This window comes from Strix uralensis, chromosome 3 (genome assembly GCF_047716275.1).
Source record: "Strix uralensis isolate ZFMK-TIS-50842 chromosome 3, bStrUra1, whole genome shotgun sequence".
Lineage (NCBI taxonomy): Eukaryota > Metazoa > Chordata > Aves > Strigiformes > Strigidae > Strix > Strix uralensis.
The window spans coordinates 33,371,749-33,392,955 of NC_133974.1; the positions used below are offsets into that span (position 1 = coordinate 33,371,749).

At 38.9% G+C, this 21,207-nt stretch overlaps 1 protein-coding gene across 1 annotated transcript in view; it reads left to right on the plus strand.

Moving 5' to 3' along the window:
- Positions 1-21,207, plus strand: part of COL19A1 (collagen type XIX alpha 1 chain) — a 226,223-nt gene that overhangs the window by 127,656 nt on the left and 77,360 nt on the right. Inside the window, exons 18-19 of the mRNA XM_074861812.1 lie at positions 1,262-1,315; positions 17,658-17,711. Coding sequence (XP_074717913.1) covers positions 1,262-1,315; positions 17,658-17,711 — 108 coding nt within the window. The remainder of the gene's footprint in view (positions 1-1,261; positions 1,316-17,657; positions 17,712-21,207) is intronic.

Sequence of the window (21,207 nt, forward strand, 5' to 3'; positions counted from 1 at the left end):
TATCAGCTTTGGCACACCCACTTAATTTCTCAAGTTTATCTTGGGAATTAGAGATCATAAATGAACTTCATTAATTCATTTCTGGAAATCTGGACATTTTTTGAAAACATGATTCTCAGGGGTCCTCAGTTTCCTCTTATTGGGGCAATAAATACACGTAATTGATTCTAAATAAGGAGTTCAGAATTTGACCAAAGATATAACTCAAGCTGAAGCAACACCTGAGTCCAAGTAATTTAAAAGGTTAAGAATTTAATATTTTAATATTTCAAACTCTTAAATAAACTAAATAGAAGTTCTTTAGTTTTGTGATACCCTGTAAGAATATGCAATATTACATTCAAGACTTTTAATTTACAAGGTAGATCTGTTCAGTGCTCTTTGCTGATTACATTGAAACTGATTTCATATTTCTTGTTGCTGTAATGGAAATCGGATAGCTTCCTCAAAGTAATTTTTTTTTTAAATTGTGTTCCAAGGTGACTCATAAAGTAAAGGAGGGGAGCACTGTTCTAAGTACAGAGCTGTTATTTGAAGGCTTTATGATTATAGCATACATTAATCAGATATAAAAGCCCAGTCTGTGATTCTGTCTGTGACTGCAAAGGCAGATCCTTGCACTGAGTTCAGAAGGAAGGCTCACAAGTTGAGAGTATTTTCAAAACACCCAAAGCTCCTGTGCCTGGTCAGGGGAGAGGGCAAGAGAGAAGTGAGAGAAGTGGCTTTGAAGGGTTTTGAAAAGCTGAGCCAGGCACACAGAGGAAGCTGCACAGGGCTGGTTCTTACAATACAGTGAGCATAAGGCCTTCTGCTATATTTAGTCCTCTTTCCCTCCCCTTCCTTCCCTTCCCCTCCCCCTTCAGTGCTTGTATTTGTATTGCAGTTGTAGAGTAAGTTGTCATTCATTTAATATAACTTTTTTTTCTTTTTTCTTTTGGCATCCTCACTTAACAAGATAAATTAGTTTTCATAGAACACCGTAGTTAAATATAACTATGCTTAAGTAGTGCTGACTTACCTCTTTTCCAAATGATTCAGCCTTTGTATGGAGGAATGGGATTAATATTTATTGTTTGCATTTTTTCTCTCACCTGAATATAACATTATCCTGAAAGAAGTTATTATGAATAACCTATTTTTATTATTAGAAATGAATGCTTTGTCTTGACATCTGACTCTTTGGCTTAGTCTTACTTCTATAGAATAATGGAGGATGAAAATAACACTGAATGTTACATTTGTTTAATGTTTGTATTTTCAGGGTTTGCCAGGGCTGGAGGGTCCCCAAGGTCCACCTGGCAAAGAAGGTCAAAGGGTGAGTAAACTTGGTGAACAACTGGTGAATGTGCTAACTGACCTTGATGTGTGACTTCTTTCTAAGCACTAATAAAAACCAGAAAGGTGGCAGCTGAGCATGAAACATGCTGACAACAAACTGAGCTTTGACATTTGAGGTTCTTTTCAGTTGAAGGAGATTTAACAATTTCAACCATCTAAAGTGTTTTGATGACTGGCAGCACAGATGTAGATATTGTCATTTGTGCAACATGTTTCTGCTGTAATTTTAAGTGAAAGAATATTAAAATTGCTCAGAAGTTTTCATTTTGCTGTGGGGATAGACCATACCTTACTATGTCTAAAACATATAAAAATATGAATTTCGGATCATTATCTAAAATATTAACAGAAACCAGTACCAGTGACCCAAGTTTTGTTGTAGATACTGTTATGCAAGTGTCAGAGCCTAACATATATATACAAAGAAAGGAGATACATTAAGGCGGGGGGCTGGGGTGGTGGTGGAGATTATGCCCAAAACATGAAATAAATCTTTGGTTATTCAGAGTTTTAATATAATGAAGTAACTGACTGACTGTTTTCTGTTACGTTTTTGTTTTCCCTGACACTGAAGTTTGGTAGTTCAGTAGAACAGATAACAAATATTTATAATTGTGTTATTGCAAGAAATAATCCAGTTTTAAGAGTTTATAATCTAGTCTGCTCCTAGAAGTTTGGGAAGGTATTCAGCCTCAAACATTTCAATATTTTTATGAATTAAGTCGTGCCCAGTTTGTGGTTTGAAGTTGAGTCTCTCAATAATTCTTGGTTTGTTTAGGCATCTTGATATTTAATATCTCAGTTAAATTATCTGAAGTGGAAGGATTTGGTATTACTCATCACTGATCTCAGTCAACTACAGTGAATTTTTAAAGGCCAGTTTCGTAATTCCAGTAATAATAATGATAATAACAGAAGACCAGTTCTTGAACAAAATTATTAATGGCATGTAGGCCCCAAAGCTATGTTTTATATTGGTTTTTAAGTTACAAAAATAGTATTAAATTTCACTTCAGTTGAACATGAAAATTTGAAAGCTGAGGTTATTTAAGTTTCACGTTAAGGATTGAGAACCCATTCAAAAAAAGTCAGTGTAGTAGGGGAGAATCAAAAGTTATGTGGTAAATATGCTATTAAATATTAAACATGATATTAAGGATTTTATAATTACTGGATGCTTACTCTTACACAATCAAATGCCCAGGATACTGAAAAGCTATGGATATCCAGTTTTAGCGTATTTTAGAGTGTTTTTCTGTGGAGTATTGAATCTGCAGAAACAGTTTATTAGTTCTTTAGGAACAGTTATAAATATGGCTGTGTTTTAGAGACATCACTCTTTGAACTTCTTAATTTTTTGAGGCAAAGATTCAGAGTTAACACACTGTGGATAAATGAATTTGGAAATACTTTTTTTTTTTTTCATTTTGCATTTTGCAGTGGGAAGTAGGGGGTTGATACATTCATCATGGACATTTCCTATTTGCACATAAAATTGAACTGGTGTCCCACTCCAACATCTATAAAAACAGGAGTGCTGATTGTTCTATAATCTCAGCCATGCACACAGTTGCCTTGAGCCAAACAATGGGAACAGCAGACTGTAGAGCCTTAGCATCTGTCTTTATCTTTTTGCCAGTGAGATGCTCACAATACTCTTTCTGCTTGCAACTCCCGCCCAAGCATTAATAACATAGTTTGCAGTCTTAATTCAAATCCCATATGCATTTGCATTTCCAATACATTTCATTACACAATAACATACTGTTTGTAACAAGATTTCTGCTCTGTTTAATGGCAATCAGGACAGTGCACATCTAATGGCTATTAAATATTCCTTTTTATTTAATTATAGATGTCATGTTCCTCTGTTCTACTTCCAACAGATCCTCCCAATCTTTCACATTTTATAAGGTTACTGATTTTGTCATCGACTGTCTTTTGAAGATTAAAGCACAATATTGACTGTGTAACTAACTGGTAATTTTTCTTCAGCATTGTTCAGACCTAAAAGTGATAATTGTACACGTTTTGCAGACTGGAATTGTGACATACTAGGAAAAAAAAACCCACTCCAAAACATTTCAAAATATCCATTCAGTATGGTTGCCAGACTTTGAGAACCTGAATTTTTAAAAATTTTCCATTCACATTGTTCTTGTTATATTCAAAATTTTAATTCCCACTTAACCTTAGCAGCATTTTTAAGTGTTCAACTCCTTTGAAAATTAGACTTAGATTAATAAATAGTTGAGAGGAGAATCATTTGGCTTCAGCAATCAAAGATAACAAGAAATGTTTCTATAAGTATGTCAATAGCAAAACAAAGACCAGGGAGAGTCTCCATCCCCTGCTAGATGCTGAAGGAAACTTGGTAGCAAGTGATGAGGGGAAGGCTGAGGTACTTAATGCCTTCTTTGCCTCAGTCTTTAATAACAAGACTAGTTGTATTGAGGGAATCCAGCCCCCTCAGCCAGATGATAGAGACTGGGAGAACGACCCGCCCGCAATCCAGGAGAGAGTCAGTGACCTGCTGCATCACATAGACACACACAAGTCTATGGGACCGGATGGGATACACGCAAGAGTGCTGAAGGAGCTGGCTGGGGTGCTCACCAAGCCACTTTCCATCATTTACCAGCAGTCCTGGCTGACCGGGGAGGTCCTGACAGATTGGAAATTGGCCAGTGTGACGCCCATCTATAAGAAGGGTCGGAAGGATGATCCAGGAAATTACAGGCCTGTCAGCTTGACTTCGGTACCGGGGAAGCTGATGGAGCAGCTCATCCAGAGTACCATCATACAACACATGCAGGACAACCAGGGGATCAGGCCCAGTCAGCATGGGTTTATGAAAGGCAGGTCATGCTTGATAAACCTGATCTCCTTCTACGACAGAGTGACCTGCTTATTGGATGAGGGAAAGGCTGTGGATGTAGTTTACCTTGACTTTAGCAAGGCCTTTGACACCATTTCCCACAGCATTCTCCTGGCGAAACTGGCTGCTCGAGGCTTAGATGATCACACGCTTTGCTGGGTGAAAAACTGGCTGGATGGCCGAGCCCAAAGAGTTGTGGTGAACAGAGTTAAATCCAGTTGGAGGCCGGTCACGAGTGGTGTCCCCCAGGGCTCGGTTTTGGGGCCACTCTTGTTTAACATCTTTATTGATGATCTAGATGAGGGGATCGAGTGCACCCTCAGTAAGTTTGCAGATGACACCAAGTTGGGTGGGAGTGTTGATCTGCTCGAGGGTAGGGAGGCTCTGCAGAGAGACCTGGACAGGCTGGAGCGATGGGCTAAGGCCAACTGTATGAGGTTCAATAAGGCCAAATGCCGGGTGCTGCACTTGGGCCACAACAACCCCCAGCAGTGCTACAGGCTTGGGGAGGAGTGGCTGGAGAGCTGCCAGTCAGAGAGGGACCTGGGGGTATTGATTGATAGCTGGCTGAACATGAGCCAGCAGTGTGCCCAGGTGGCCAAGAAGGCCAATGGCATCCTGGCTTGCATCAGAAATAGCGTGGCCAGCAGGGACAGGGAAATGATCTTACCCCTGTACTCGGCACTGGTGAGGCCGCACCTCGATTACTGTGTTCAGTTTTGGGCCCCTCACTACAAAAAGGACATTGAATTACTCGAGTGTGTCCAGAGAAGGGCAACAAAGCTGGTGAAGGGTCTGGAGCACATGTCGTACGAGGAGCGGCTGAGGGAACTGGGGTTGTTTAGTCTGGAGAAGAGGAGGCTGAGGGGAGACCTCATCGTCCTCTACAACTACCTGAAAGGAGGTTGCAGAGAGATGGGGATGAGTCTCTTTAACCAAGTAACAAGCCTCAGTGTTAGGTTAATGGTTGGACTAGATGATCTTCAAGGTCCTTTCCAACCTAGTTGATTCTGTGATTAAGTGTGTAAATTAGAGACCTCTCAAGACACATTAAAGCAAGATATAAGGAGCTGAGGAAAATTAACAGTGTTAATGGTGATATTGTCAAAAACTCAAAGAAACATGTAGAAGGCTCATGTTAGAGCTAGTGACTTAGGTAAATGACGGTACAAAATGAGATAGAAAGGGAAAAAAAAAGCCATGCCAGTGGATTTCTTCCCTCTTTGAACTGGGCAGAGCCATGCATTTTCATTTTCTGAGTGTTTTAAGTGGGATTTTACCAAGATCAGAGTTTTATATTAGAACTACTAAGAAACACCAAAGGTGGGACCTGTCCCAGAGTGGCACCTATCTCCCTGTGTTCACTATAGAGGGAACTAGGACAAATGTACCCCTATTAAGAGGAATAAGTCTGGGTAGTAGTATTTCTTTCACCTTACAGGGATAATCTGCATAAAAGATTACATAGTAAAAATACGTATAAGAATAATTATGGTAATAGAATAAAGATTAACAGAATTGTTCAAAGTTATGCCAATCTTAAAATACTTATTGACATATATGTGGAACTGGCTTACAAGCGCAAATTTACAACAACACTGAATTAGATGATGACTGCAGGTAATTTATTTCAAGAGCAAAGGGGAGTCAATACATTATTTCAAATAAAGTGGTAACAGCTTTTGTCCAATGGATATACTGTTATGTGGTATCATTTAAGCCAACACACGATTATTAAAATAATAAATATGTCACTTTCTGTGGCTTGGTGATCAATGAATTACTACTATATGATCATGCTGGGATATGATCTTGCTCCTATGTCAAAGAGCAGGTTAGGTTCTTACATGTTTAAATGATGGTACTCAAATGTGTCAGCTATGGAACTTGATGACAGAAGTGTGTGAAGTGTCTTGTGTCTGAGTTGGTCTCCCTGGATACTTTCCAGATACCCCAAGGATGTAAGAGTTTGCAGAAAACAGCGTACACTAATGTGACATGTTTACAGAAATGTGCTGTAGGGAGCTCATTCAGAATGAGAGAGGGGAAACCCTGAAAGCTCTTTTGACTAGATCTGTGCAGCATTAAAGGATCCCGTGTCAGGATGCATGCTCTATTTTTTGGCTTTGCTTAAGAAAAGATTCCAAACTCACTAAAAATTTGAAGCAGTGCAGTCATGGAGAACTAGTGCGAAAGAAACTACTTAACATTTATTGTAGCTCTACAAAAAGGAAAAAAAAAAAAGATTTAGGGTGTTACTTAGAAGAGGAAAGTAATGGTTATGTCAGAAGAAATAGTATCTACATGATAATCTGGCCATATCCAGAGACCACACAGTGAACTTATTTCTGATTCTTCAACCAACCTGAGACATATACAATACTCATTTAAAGGTCATCTTTGTTGTGGCAGTTCCTTGAGTGAACTTAGTTAAATTTTGTGTGAGCATGTACTTCCCTTGTTTCTCCTTTTGCCATGTTACCCACTTCCACTCACATGTGTTAGCCAGCGTTGTGTTTTCCTGTGAGTACAAGGAGTCCTCAAACCTTTGCTGTTCTTACAAAAGGCCATTGTTTCTCCTTGCTCTACCACAGTGATTTTGTATAATTTTTTAGTTTTGTTATCTTTAGTGAAGTGGTTTGTGTTAGACATGAGACCTTGCTAAGTAAGAGCCTTTGTTTTTAGTTCTGGTCACTGCGAGAAGTGGGCCAGTGGAAACAGCTACTCAGTCCCTTTTCCTCATTCCTGTATGAGAAACATTAGACCATTCTGTGGGCACTACGTTCATATGTACTTTTTCAGTGTCCCTCTTCTTGGCTTCAGGCATGCAGAGCAGCATGTTACTGTTGCAGCAACTTGACACTATTACACCAGTGCTCAGAATGACATCAGGAGCTTCACAAGGTAATTAGATGTGACTCAGAAAAGTCCCCGTTCCAATATTACTGACCAAGAAAAAATAGAAAGATTGGGTGCTAACCTAGCATTGCATGGAATTTAAACCACAGTGGACAACTACGCCATCTTTCTGGCTCCATGTGTTATGCAGGACTTCATTATTTTTCTCAGTATTCCTGCACTTTAGTTAAGTGTATCTTTCACAGAAGTACAGTTCCCAGCTGAAAGACATCAACAACAGAGACTACACAAGTCTCCTTGATTTCTTTGTTCCAGTGTTTCTTGTCAATTCCAGGTTTCAAAATGTGTTCTTTATTTTACACTTGAGCATATAGCTTAAGCTTCCAAAAACTGTTTTTTTGATGTCTGCTTTACATTAAAGAAATGTTTAAAGCTTTTCCTCTGTAATCAAATCACCATTCCATTTATTTTTGAGAAAATTCAACTAAGGTCCCTCAGATCCCCAGGTAAAGAATTTTCTGAAGTCTTCAAATAGTTTTTTCATGTTGCTGTACTTTCTTCAAAATTTCTACTACTTCTAACTACAGACTGCATGGAGTTTCCAGACTCTGCCTTTACTGTGTTAAATGCAGTGAAGTGAAATTTATATTTCCAAACTATAATTCCAAAGGTTTTGGAAATTAATGCTTAATTTCAGTTGGATATCTTTGTAGCAGGGATTTTCCCTGAACTTGATGCATTTTTTATCAATACTACTTTTTCTGAAAATGTTCTGATTTTATAATATAATATTTCAGTGAATTCAAAAAATTGTCTTAATGCAGATCATCAAAGCAACTTCATTAGACGGCTATACTGTGAAATCTAGAAATGGTCATTTTTCATTCTTAGTTGGCCTGTAGAAGAGCCAGGCTGAGCACACAGCTAACATAAACAGCAGTTTGTGCACCAGTTTCTGCTTCTTTGAGGTCGTCTTGATACCTTCTTGAGCTTCTGGGCACTTCCTCTGGGATTTGGGCACTTCTGGGAAACCTCTGAGGAAACTGAGGGTGCCTGCTGCTGCCAGGTAAGGCTAAGGTAAGGGTAGCTCTGGCAGCTTCTGATGAACTCCATCAGCTTTCCTTGATCAACAGGTGCCTGCAGCCTTTGTTGTAGCTGACCTCTGATTACAGAATCACAGAATTGTCTAGGTTGGAAAAGAACTTGAAGATCATCCAGTCCAACCATCAACACAACATTAACAGTTCCCAACTACACCATATCCCTCAGCGCTATGTCGACCCGACTCTTAAACACCTCCAGGGGTGGGGACTCCACCACCTCCCTGGGCAGCCCATTCCAATGCCTAACAACCCATTCTGTAAAAAAATACTTCCTAATATCTAGTCTAAACCTTCCCTGGCACAACTTGAGGCCGTTCCCTCTTGTCCTATCGCTTGTTACTTGGTTAAAGAGACTCATCCCCATCTCTCTGCAACCTCCTTTCAGGTAGCTGTAGAGGTCAGTGAGATCTCCCCTCAGCCTCCTCTTCTCCGGACTAAACAACCCCAGTTCCCTCAGCCGCTCCTCGTACGACATGTGCTCCAGACCCTTCACCAGCTTCGTTGCCCTTCTCTGGACACACTCGAGTAATTCAATGTCCTTTTTGTAGTGAGGGGCCCCAAACTGAACACAGTAATCGAGGTGCGGCCTCACCAGTGCCGAGTACAGGGGTAAGATCATTTCCCTGTCCCTGCTGGCCACGCTGTTTCTGATACAGGCCAGGATGCCATTGGCCTTCTTGGCCACCTGGGCACACTACTGGCTCATGTTCAGCCGGCTGTCAATCAACACCCCCAGGTCCCTTTCTGACTGGCAGCTCTCCAGCCACTCCTCCCCAAGCCTGTAGCACTGCTGTTGGTGATTGAGGAGGGTCAAGCACGCTTTTAGCCCATGCCAGGAAGACTATATAACAGCCAGGCGATGCAGTAGTTCATGCAGCAATAACAAAAGCAGCCAGTAGATGTGCAGCAGTTTGCACAGCAGTTCATGCAGAAGGGCACAAAGAAGATGCCAGCAAACTTTCTCTGTCAAGCATACACATTCTTAAAGATGATGGTCACAAGGCACAGGAGCCAGGTGCTACTGAAGTAACTGTTTGCTGCTGGACTCTTGCACCCAGGCAGCTTCAGAACAGCTCTGTAAGTCCATGGGGTCTGATCCACAAGTGCAGAGGGAGCTGGCTGATGTCACTCTTGATTATCATTGAATGGTCATGGTGACTAGGAGAGGTTGTTGAAGACTGTAAGAGAGCAAATATCACTTCCGTCTTCAGGAAGCAAGATCTGGGGAACTACAGATCAAACGTCCCTGGCAATGTGATAGATGAAATCCTCCTGGGAACCATTTCCAAACACATGAAGGACAAGAAGGTGATTGAGATAGTCCGCATGGATTTATGAAGGGGAATTTATGCTTGACCAACTGCATTGCCTTCTACAATGAGGTGACTAGCTTGGTGGATGAGAGGTAAGCAGTGGATGTTGTGGACCTCAACTTTAGTAAGCCTTTGGCACTATCTCCCATAACTTCATCTCATCAACTTCATACGCAAGCTGGCAAAGTACAGATTAGATAAGTGAACAGTGAGATGGATTGAAAACCAACTGAACAACTGGGCCCAGAGGGTTGTGATCAGTGGCACAAAGTCCAGTTGGAGACGAGTCACTTGTGGTGTACCCCAGGGCTCAATGCTGGAGCCAGTACTGTCCAGCATCTTCATTAACAACCTGGACAATGGGGCAGAACATAGCACGGAACTGGGGCAAGAGGAATCTCATGAAGTCCAACAAGGGAAAATGAAAAATCCTGCATCTAGGGAGGAATAACACCAGGTATCAGTATACATTGCAAGCAAACTGTGTGGGAAGAAGCTTTGTGGAGAAGAAGGTGCTGGACAACAAGGAGACCATGAGCCAGCAATGCACCCTCATGGCAAAAAAAAGCCAACAGTATCCTGGGCTGCATTTGAAAGAGCATTGCCAGCAGACCAGGGGAGATATCCTTCCTCTTTGCTCAGCGCTGGTGAGGCCATGTCAAGGAAGACATGGACTTACTGAAGTGGATCTAGGACAGGGCCACCAAGCAAATTAAAGGAACTGGAGCATCATTCATAAAAGGAGGCTGAGAGAGCTAGGACTCTTCAGCCTGGAGAAGCAAAGGCTCGAGGGGGATCTTACCAGTGTGTATAAATACCTGTTATGAGGGAATGAAGAAGAGGAAGACAGATTCTCCTCAGTAGTAGCCAGTGACAGAACAAGAGGCAAGGGGCATGAATTAAAAAACAGGACATTCCATCTGAACACAAGAAAACACTTTTTTGTTGTGGGGGTGGTCAAATACTGATACAGGTTGCCCAGAGAGGTTGTAGAGTCTCCATCTGTGGAGATATTACAAAGTCAAGTAGACACAGTCCTGAACAATTGGTCCTGCTTGAGGAGGGGGATTGTACTAGATGATTTCAAGAGGTCCCTTCCAACCCAGGCGAATCTGTGAATTTTATTTTAGCTCTAGCTTATTCTCAGTATAGCTGCCAACAACTGGGTTAATAGGATTTTTTTAAATGTTTCATATGCATTTAAACAGACTGATTCTCCACCATGATGGTTTCCCTGGTTCCGGTGATGAATTCAGTTCAAACATTTAAAAACCTTTCTACAATACCACAGCCATATTCTTGACTCTGTATTCCTGAGAAAGTTGCAGGTGTCTTAAAGTAAATATTTTTCAAACAACTTCCTTATTCCCAATTGTTGTGTTTATAGTACCAAACACTTCACTTAAGAGGAAGTTATTTTAGCATTATCTTAGTAATAAATTAAACAACCTATAAAACTGAGAGTTCTTTGGGTTGTCACATCTAGTGTTTCAGCATTGGCTTCACTAAAATTATGTGTTTGGAGGGACCTTGTGAAATTGCAATACTTGCTTTCTGTTAATAATAAGTTTACTCTCTGAGATTACAAGTTTTTCTAATCAAGTATAACTAAAATTATTATTACACAGTGGAAAATCTTCCTAAGTAAATAAATGGGTGGGGAGCTGTTAGATTTTTTTCTTAACATAATCATTTAGAGTGACTTCAAAATTAATTTAAATTCAGATTGCATTTATCTGGTTTATAGAACTTAAATATTTCTTTGACATAATTTGTTTTCTAGTTCAGTGAGTAAATGTTGTACTCAACCAATTGTAAAACAAGCTTTACAGAGCAATGATAATCACTGTATAGTAGGTCAGGCTTCTTGCACAGTGCAAACAATATTATTCACATCTACAGCTCTGGAGTTTTGGAATCTTTTTTTAATCTTCTCAGTCCTTCTTGACTTTGATGTAAGTTGCTTTTAAGTATGCAAAGCTCCAGTCTGATTTTATCAGTACTGTACATTCCTTCACTCATGTATTTAACTGTCTAAAAATGGTTAATGTAAAAGAGGGAGATAATTTTCAGTTTTTCTACCAGAATGTCTCTACCTTAAAAGCAAAGTAAATAACCAGTAAGGTAGGATACAACTTAAAAAAAATAATTATACTTTTCCCACTTTGGCATTTCAAAACAAGATGAAAAAGGTTGTAATTTAGAATGTTGAAGACAGATTTTTCAAATAGAAAATAGTTCTATCATTGTCAATTAGAAAGTATTTCATTTTTTAATTTCTTTGATATTTTCCATTGAAGAACTTAAAATCTAACTTTTAGTGGAATAACAGAAATTATTTCACTTTTAAGATCTCATTTAGAGTTTTCAGGCTCCCTTCCAAATACTCTTGTTATCAATATTTCTTTTAATGTCTCTTTGCAAAAGGTATAGCAACATGGGAGAATAGGAAATTATTTCTCATAATTAAAAATAAGATGTTCATTATAAAAATATCTAAATGTAGTTGAAAAATATTTCTACAAGCGATTTTGAATTTAAAATGCACTTTTGTGAATACACTTGAAAAATTGTGATGGATTTTATTTAGGGATTTGTTGGCAAAATAGGTCGTGGCATTTCACTTCTTGACACTGCTTTGCCTGTGTAAGGACTTCTTTTGATGTTCGTTAAATGCATTTGAATAATATATAGTCTGGCTAGGCACTCCTTTTTAGCATTTTATTAATATCAAAATGAAGAAACTAGAGTTTATTGAAAATAATTTATAAAATTGGAAAGCCAAGGTTGAGTGCAGGAATGCTTTTGCATCAGCGCGGAGCTCCCTAGTGACTTTTCTTCCAAAACAGGGGATTAGGATCTTAGTGCTCTATTCTGTGAGCCATGTTTCTGTGAAAGGCTTTAATGGGATATGAGGGACAGACTTTCACTTGTTTTCTTCAAACAGCTTAGTTTCTTGCCTTTTGGCCTTATTTCCTGTGAGTTTATTCAGGTTTCACATTTAATACAGAGGTTAATTTGTAATACACGGGTTACCATAATACATCCTCAAGGCCAAGGTTAATAGGATTGAAGAAGGAATTGTACATGCAAGTTCTAACGCTGTATTACTGAAGTTAAAAAGGTTTCATTGACTGCAACATAGATTTCCAATTTAGGAAAGAGAATATCCAAACTGTAAGATTTCTAAGGATAAACAAAAGACCTGTCCAGTTGTGACACTACCGAAGTTAATGACAGAACTCTTATTAACAGCAGTTGTGCAGTCAGGTGGTTAAATGTCAAAGCCCTCTTTAAAAATCAAAAAATTTTTGGCTAAATGCATGATGGAAAATAATGACTCTGTAGTCAGGCTGTGCATTTGTTGTAGATTTGTAATCTTCACTCTGTGATCTGTAAAATAGTTGATTGGGATCCTGGAGAACCATCTGTCCCACAACCGATAGATAGATATTGAGTCACTGTTGAGTAACTGGGTTGGATGGCTGATTGCTCTGATTTTTGTGATTAATTCTGATCTTCTGATTCCAGTTAGCTAAAATAGCAGTCTGGCAATCTTTTTCTGGTAAAACGTAGAGCAGAGTGTTACCAGCTTTGGGCTGGGCTGGGTTTCCCCAGGTTAGAGTTGGTTGGAGCTCTGCAAGCTCAGAGTGAACTGACAGGACTACCAGGTTGTGACTACAGACAGAGAGGGAAAACTGGGAAGTTTATATGGACTAGGTGTATCAGCTTAGAGGACTGAGACAAAGGAAAGCCTCTTTTCTGTACTCTGAATTAGTGTAGGCACTGGGACTTGTCTGGCTACTTGGTGGCAGGCAACTTTGGGTATCTGGAGAAACAGTTTTTAACTGCCCAGAGCTCACTCACATGGCTGCATTTAGGTGCCCAAGGGGCTAGCAGGGTGTCTGTGAGTTGGGTGCTCTGAGACAAGGGTCTTTACTTTCTACCTGCCTCCTGCTTTGGGTATATCTGTCCCTTTGTCAGTCTGGTTTTGAGGATTATTCAAGAGAATCTTAGTTAAGCTTGGCAAATGAGTTACATAAGCCTCATTAATCTTGCATAATAACTACAGTAGTTAAGACTTTAAAGCCCAGCTTCCTACTTTCTCTAGAACTAGTTCCTGTTTTGAAATGTGATGATGTGTTTCAGGAACTACTAATTAGCAGTTTCCCTTGAAAATTCCCACAGGCTTATTCTAAGAACATTTTCCATCATACTCAAGTGTAGATTCTTTAAATTATTAATTCCATAAATCATGTCAGCATACCTGGATAACTCTGCTCAATTTTATCCTAAAATAATCCACAGCTTAATTTTAGACAGTAGGATTAGCGATCTAACTCTTCTATAGTTAGAGATATGTGAATATATGAATGCAACATGATACAGCAGAGGATTACAATATATACTTTGAATTCTTGCACTGTGTGTTGGACCTGCAGTGCTGCCCAGGGGCAGCACTCAGAATCAGAGCACAAGCTTATGGAAGGATGCTCAGAGCCTCTCTTCTGAACAGCTTTCCATCTAATGTAAGGCAAAGCTCGTCAAGTCATTTTGGTTAACAGAAGGGGCAAAGGAAGAGCGGAATAAAGAGTGCAGTTGACTGCATACTTCAGCTAGGCACTCAGCTGGGGTTTGCTGAAGCATTTAGTTTCTCATTTATTTTATTTTTAATATTTTGTCTTTTTTGCCCCTAACCAAGTGGTTGCTATTTGAATAATTTGAGTGTGTATCATAGCTGAAGTTTGTCCTGTGGAAAAGAGGAAAGTAGCCAACTGTCCAAATCAGTTGAGGGCAAGCATTTCATGAGTCAAGGGGACAGGATACAGTATCAGTAACGTTTAGACAACTTCTTATCCCATTGATTGCCCACAAAAATGTATGCAGCACAAAAGAAATAGCCAGCAACAGTGTTTCTTTAGATATTATTCTGAGTAGCATTAGAAAAATTGTTGGCATCACTTATCTTTTTGAAGTTAGTGTAGGCGATATTTCATTTTTTATTTAGTTAATGGAAGTATGTCATGCCTAGAACATTTACTTATTTTTTGAGTGGTTTTATAACCTCAATATTTGCTCAGTGAACTCAACTAAATAAAGGTAATGGGCCTCCGGTGCCAGATGTCTGCCCCATGCACAGTGGTACAGCAGCAAGTACAGCTCTCATGGGGCTGCCAAGAGCCGCTTCTGAGGAGGAGATGGGAACTGTGGCTCTTCGCTAAGCCCACTGTATAAACCAGTGAGGACACCGAGATGTTTTTCACTTCTTTTTTCTTGCCAGAAGGAAGACTCAGAATCAAACTGTAAATATTCAGTCATAGTCTGGCCCATGGTCTGCTCAAGGCAAGGCCATAGTGGGCTTATCAAAAACATCATTGTAATTGTTTTAATTATCCTAAACAAAAACATAAACTACTTTACTTGCACTCTTACTACAGTATATATTTTAATTTTTTCCATACTGATGCTGAGAAGTCACAGAGAAGCGGGAGTGCTGGCAAGTAGGTGGAGCTGTGTGTATTCCTAACATTTAAATCTTTGTATCTGAAAGGCATTTCAGAAAGGTAGCCTTTTATGTATTTCTGTGTTAAAATATCAGATAGTTTAGGAGGGTGCTTATAGGGAAGAAAAGGACTCTTGTTCCTCTAGAAAAAGATGATGCTTCATACTAATCTGTGTGATTGTTCTGTAGGTTTTTTGTACACGTGGCACGTAGTATAATAACTAATAATATAACAATTGGATAAATGGTAGGGCAAGTGTTTCTTCTGTGTTTCACCAGGTATGTGTTCTGGTAAATAATAAATGACAGTGAAAACTGACTACCACCGATTTTTTTTTTTAACTGATTTTTCAGCAAGTTTGTCAAGTTTTGGCTTTGCAATATGTCATAAATCACATTTTAGATCATCTTGTAAATAGAGATAAAATTGCCTTCCCAATATATTCCATGTTTTCCTGTGTAATTAACACCTCATTCACAGCTGTGTCTGCCAGTCAGAGCCCTGCCTTCTTCCCCCTGACACTTCCTTGATACTTTGTTTAGACTGCTGAGATTTTAAGTGTCATCCTCAGGATACTTTAAATAAGTCCAAACAGGAAAAGGAAGGTGCTTCAAGAAGTCAACAGTACAGATCATTATAACTCAGAAGGACTATTTAAAAAGTATGAAGCAATTTATCTTTGTTTATTACTTACATCATTACCTCTTGATCTGTTTTTCATACTTGCTAAGGAAAATTTACCGTTTTTCAAAAAATTCGGGAAATGCTACTTTCCATCTGTATTTCTGCAGTAGAGATCAGTCCAAAAGTCCAGATCTAGCTAACAACAGGCCCCTTTTCTTGTGCACGTGTGCCTTTCCCAGTACTGTGCCTTCTGTCAGGCCTGGCAAGCTACTCTATTGCCCAGTGAACTGCATCAGTGAACTGATCAGTCAAAAACAACTCTACTTTTTTGTGGGCCATCCTTAGCCCAAATGAGTTCCCAGCTCTGGCTCGTCCTAGTGCTGCGTGGACAGTGTTACCAACATAGCAGAGAACATGCTGGGGGTGGGTGGTAAGGGGCAATATAGCCTTGAGCCCAGTATAGGCACCTAGTAATGTGTTTTGGTTCTGAAAATTTACCCTGAGCTACCTCAGTTACAGCCCTGCATGTGTGACTACTGGCAGGATTAAACAGCTCAGCACATAACATATGTCTCAGCTAGTTAAGACCCAGGAATTTGGCACTCCAAATATGCTGAGGTGTTTGGGTTTTTTTCACGCTGCCCTTAAAACACACTGACTGACTGCGGACCTTCATAAAATCGTGGTGGCAGTGTACATGTTATGTGGCAGAGCCTGGTGAATGAAACACATCCCCCCAACCCCTGTTCACTTCTTTCTTCAAGTTGAAGGGCTCCTGCTTCACAGGAGAGTCCCTGACATCTAGGCAAGAGGTTACCCTGGTGAGCTGCAGGGTGTGAGGAAGAGGGATTTTTCACCCTCATCTTGTTTCCTCTCAGCATAGATCAAGATTAATGAAAGGCAGAGCATGAGAGTGGTTTCCTACAGATCAGGGCTTTCCCCTGTAAAGAGCAAAGCTGATATTTCACTTGTCTGTTCCTTAGATTACTTCTACAATTTGTGTGAGATCGTCATTTAATAAAACGCAGATGCAGGCTTAGAAGTAGGGAGCACAGCTTACAGAAATACCCCTATGTGTTAATTGTGAGCTGTCAGCAACCATTTTCATTTTTTAACTTCTCAAGCCAAGATTTCACCAGGACATCTCCCTAAATGCTTTTTGTTAATTTATATTTGCCATATACAAGGGAAAAATTTTGTCTTAATGGACTCTTTTTTTTTTTTTTGCCATCACACCTAGATATTAGTTGTTCTCAGCTGTTGTTTCTAAAAAATGTGCATCAGATTTCAGCTTGGCAATGAAGATGTAAATTACTGTAAATTACTTCCATTTTTATGTTGATCTGCCTAAAAAAAAAAAGCATATGTGAAAACAGTTGTTCAGTCGAGCTCTGTACTAAAAAATTGTAATAGTTGCATGTGCATGTTTTTTAAAATCCAAGTGGAAAGTCTCCCATTAACTTAAGTAGATTTTTATGGACCTTAAGTTTTAATGCAAATGATTCTGCATGTGCATTATATACACAGATGGTAGTAATTGTACAAGGAAGGTGAATTGTTTTTGCAAATAAATCTCTGACCTTCCTGCTTGTTATCGCATCCTGGAAAAGAAGGCTATGGGTGTTTGTTAATTGGGTTATATTGCACATGTGTACTTACTGTGCAAGTCAGGGTGACTGCTGCAGCACATTTTAATATCCCAAGGTCTGGCATATTCAGATAAAATATAATTTCTTCACACCTCATCTAAATGATCTGTTTATAGCCCTATCAATGTGCACTTGCATTTGAGACATAGTTTTAAAATGTGACAGTAAATGTTACAGTGATACAAATATAGTTTGTCATAATTATTGAAAACAATCCTAAAAGTACTGAAATTAGATAGTGTTGCAGTGACTGATACAGAGTATTCATTTTGGATAGTTTTTGTATTTTTTGCTAATAAGCAAGGCAATAAATCTTTTGTTATTCTTATTCCAAATCAGTCACTAGCCATAGCATTCCTAAATGTCTGCTGTTCTTTTTTTGTTTCCAGGGAAGACGAGGAAAACCAGGCCTCCCAGGAAAACCAGGGCCACCAGGACCTCCTGTGAGTAACTAACAAGGGGAATGGGAAATTCTCACTCTATCCTGGAACTTTGTTAGCATTTTGTAGCAGGTTACCTGATCATAATTATAGTTTAAAACAATTATCTGTGTTTACTCTGCCATATCAAACAGCTACTATTGCTAGCCTTTTGATACAGCAAAGATAAAAGGACTGGGTCCACAAATATGAGGGACTACACAAGAGGGAAAGAACAAGATGCAAACTTCATCAGAGGAAGCAGAAATTGCCTGGCATTTCAAAGAAAGACTGGCCATGTATGCTAAATGTGAATACTGTACATTCATTCACTTTTCAAAATGCATGACGCTCTGTAGAAGATGGGATCATTTCTGTCTCAGAGGGGTAATTTGAAAGATGAAGGACTGTGTGAAGCGTGTGCCAACTGTCTAAATGGTGGGGAGGATTATACCCAGCACTGGAATGAGCACTCAGCCATAGTTCAGATGAGTTTACTGAAGAATTAAAAAGACTAATAAATACACAACTCTATGAAAGGATTTGTAATATGAAGAACTAAACTGTTTAGCTCAGATCTAAGAGGTTTGGGGTTTATTTTTTTTTTAAGTGATACATGATTTCAAATTTGAAGTCAGGCATGGATGTATATTAGTCTAGAATGAATGCAGTCTTCCTTTGGTAGAGGAAGACTTGGTCATATTTGTAAAATTCCCTATATATTGTGTTGTAAAAATGCTGTTGTAGACAAATACAAAACAGCTATTTGTGGATTAAGTAAACTTCTACTGCTTTACATTCTTAATGTCAAACAAGGATTTTATAATTCCTTTTTCTGCTTACCTGAAATAGGTAAAGGCCAGTAGTTTATGCATCAGAACATTCGATTCATATGCAAGGGAAAACTCGACTTGATTGTAGAGAAGAGAATAACGTGCTGCTGCATGAAATACAGTGACTAAAGTGAAATAGATGTCATTTACACTCATCTAAAAACAAAACTGCATAGATTTTATATTTGTCCCTTTTTCCCTTGCAAAATGTGTTCAGAAAGAGGAGTTCATGTTGGAGTTCATTTATCCTGCATAAAACTAAATAGTTAAAAATACCTCCCTCTTCCTCTTCTCCCCTGCATATATTGAACCCTTGCTTATTTGAGTCTTTTGTACAATTTGAGCTTCCCAATGCTGAAGTGGTACTGCAGACTGCAGGAGTCCAAACAGATGAAAGGAGTGATGCAGAATCTTTCGTAATACAAATGCCAAAAATGACCTTTAAAAGGAAAAAAAAAAAAAAAAAAAAAAAAAAAGGCAAAGCGTAGCAGAGGTCAACATTAGACCTAATCTACTTAGCTTTTTGTGAACAAGTGAAAAGCTGCTTCTCTAGTACAGATTTCTGCCATCACAGATTTGCTGGCAGGTCAGGCTTGTGAAGATGTATGACAGACATATCAGAAATCTTGAGTGGAAGCTAAATTGCACTTTTATTATTGAGACCTATTTCAGATTTTCTTACAGCAAATGGAAAGCTCAACTTGGTCAGCATGGCAGCATCCATACAAGGAGCTCTGTGGGGGTACTGTAGCCTAAAACTACATACAAAAAAGCATTCCTCAAGCAGTCATGGCCTAAATATTGGTTGAAAGTGTTTGTTTCTGATATAACTATCTTGGGGCAGTCCTTACTTTGGGTACAGCTACACCAGCATCTTGTGTTCCTCTTCCAAGACTGAGAATATAATGCATAGAAAAAGCATACTCTAAAAGCAGTAATGACTGCTAATGTGCATTGGCTATATCCGCATGTTTAAAGTGCTACAGCTTGTACATACCAAAAGACTTAACGTGATACATCATTCCTTCTCTCTTTTTCAAGTCTCAAACCATACTAAATTTTGCTGTATCGTGCTTCCAGTTACCCATTCTCTTCTAATAGTAAGTAGTGGCAGCTTCCTTATCCACATGGATATATATGGGAAGGTCTTTACTTTGGCCTTTCCAAAGTGTAACAGAACTATTACACCTGCAGGGTGGTTGCTGTTATGAATTTGGTATATACAGGCTACAAAATGCTTAACAGGTTGACTGAACATTTAAAAATTAGACTCTCCAGTAAAAGTATGTTTGGAGTTTGGTTGATGTTTCAGAAGAATATGAAATTTGTATTTGAGAAAAAGGAGATTCACCCTACATGTTTGAAGTTAATAAATTTACCTAATTTATTTATCAGTTTATGCCATAACGTTAATTTAGGTATTAGAACAGCAGGTGTTCACAGTAATGACAAAAAAACCTGTGAGAAGGAAAGTTCTGCCTCCTTGAGGAAGAAATGTGAACAGGATGCAATACTCAGGGGATTTGGTATAAAGGAAGTCCTAAAAAAAGTGTATGCAGGGAGGGATTATGAGACCACATTCTGAACAGTCAAAAGGGCTTTAAATTGGATACTACTAAGAGACATGAGTTTTGATTAATTAAAATAATAATTTTTTACCTCCTTGTTGCATGATAGCATTTAAGACTTTTCTAGCCCTCTCAATACCTCTTCTTTTTTTTTTTCCCCCTAACCTAATTTCTGGTGATTTTTTTTTCAATAAAATTTGTGTTTATAGTGAGTTTCTAGTCTCTTAACATCATCTGCCTATCTTTGGTTAAAAACCTGCATTGGTGTCAGAAACGTATATTGATTGGCAACTGGTGATGAAACTACTCAGTTAAAGTGAAGCTCTCTATGCAACTTCTTCCTGGTATCCTTTCTTTCATGTCATTTTTCCCTTATCATAGAATCACAGAATGGTTTGGGTTGGAAGGGACCTTAAAGATCATCTAATTCCAACCCCCCTGCCATGGACAGGGACGCCTTTCTTTTATATCATTTTTTCCCTTTGGTGCAAATCCTGTGCCCACAAAAGGCAAGGAGTCAATGAGGATTTTTATTGATGGGTTATAAAAAATATTTCTGCAAGCCTACCCAGATGATGATCCTCCTTTGGGTATTTTTTAAAGTTTATTAAATATTATAGACTTTTAAAGTGTTCTGTTATTCCTTTCTGGTTCAGAATTCATGGTTTGCATCCTTGCTGTCTGATGTTGGTTTTGAGTACTATTCTGTTATTTCAATACTGGAGAGCTGAGATGTGTGCTTACACTTGTCTCACTCCAGCAGGTAACAATTTATACTGAAAACAAGGAATCCAAACGGGTTAAGTAGAACAGCAGCTCCCTCTAGTGCTTTTTGATCCTTTCCCCCCTTTTAAAGAACCTAGAGAGCAGTTTAAAGCTCCTGTTAAATACACTTATTCATTTCATTCTGTAAATTATGATTGTGAAATCAAAATCTCTATACCCTTCAAATATATTTAATAGATTTTCTTGCTTGCATTTTCTTCTAAAGTCTTCTGAAAGAGATACTGTCTTTCACATGCTGTTATCCTGCTCAGCATGACTCTTACTGAAATTGAAATGCTGATTTTATGAAACAAAAAGAAATACTATGATAGTAGGATGCTGGAGGTTGCAAGT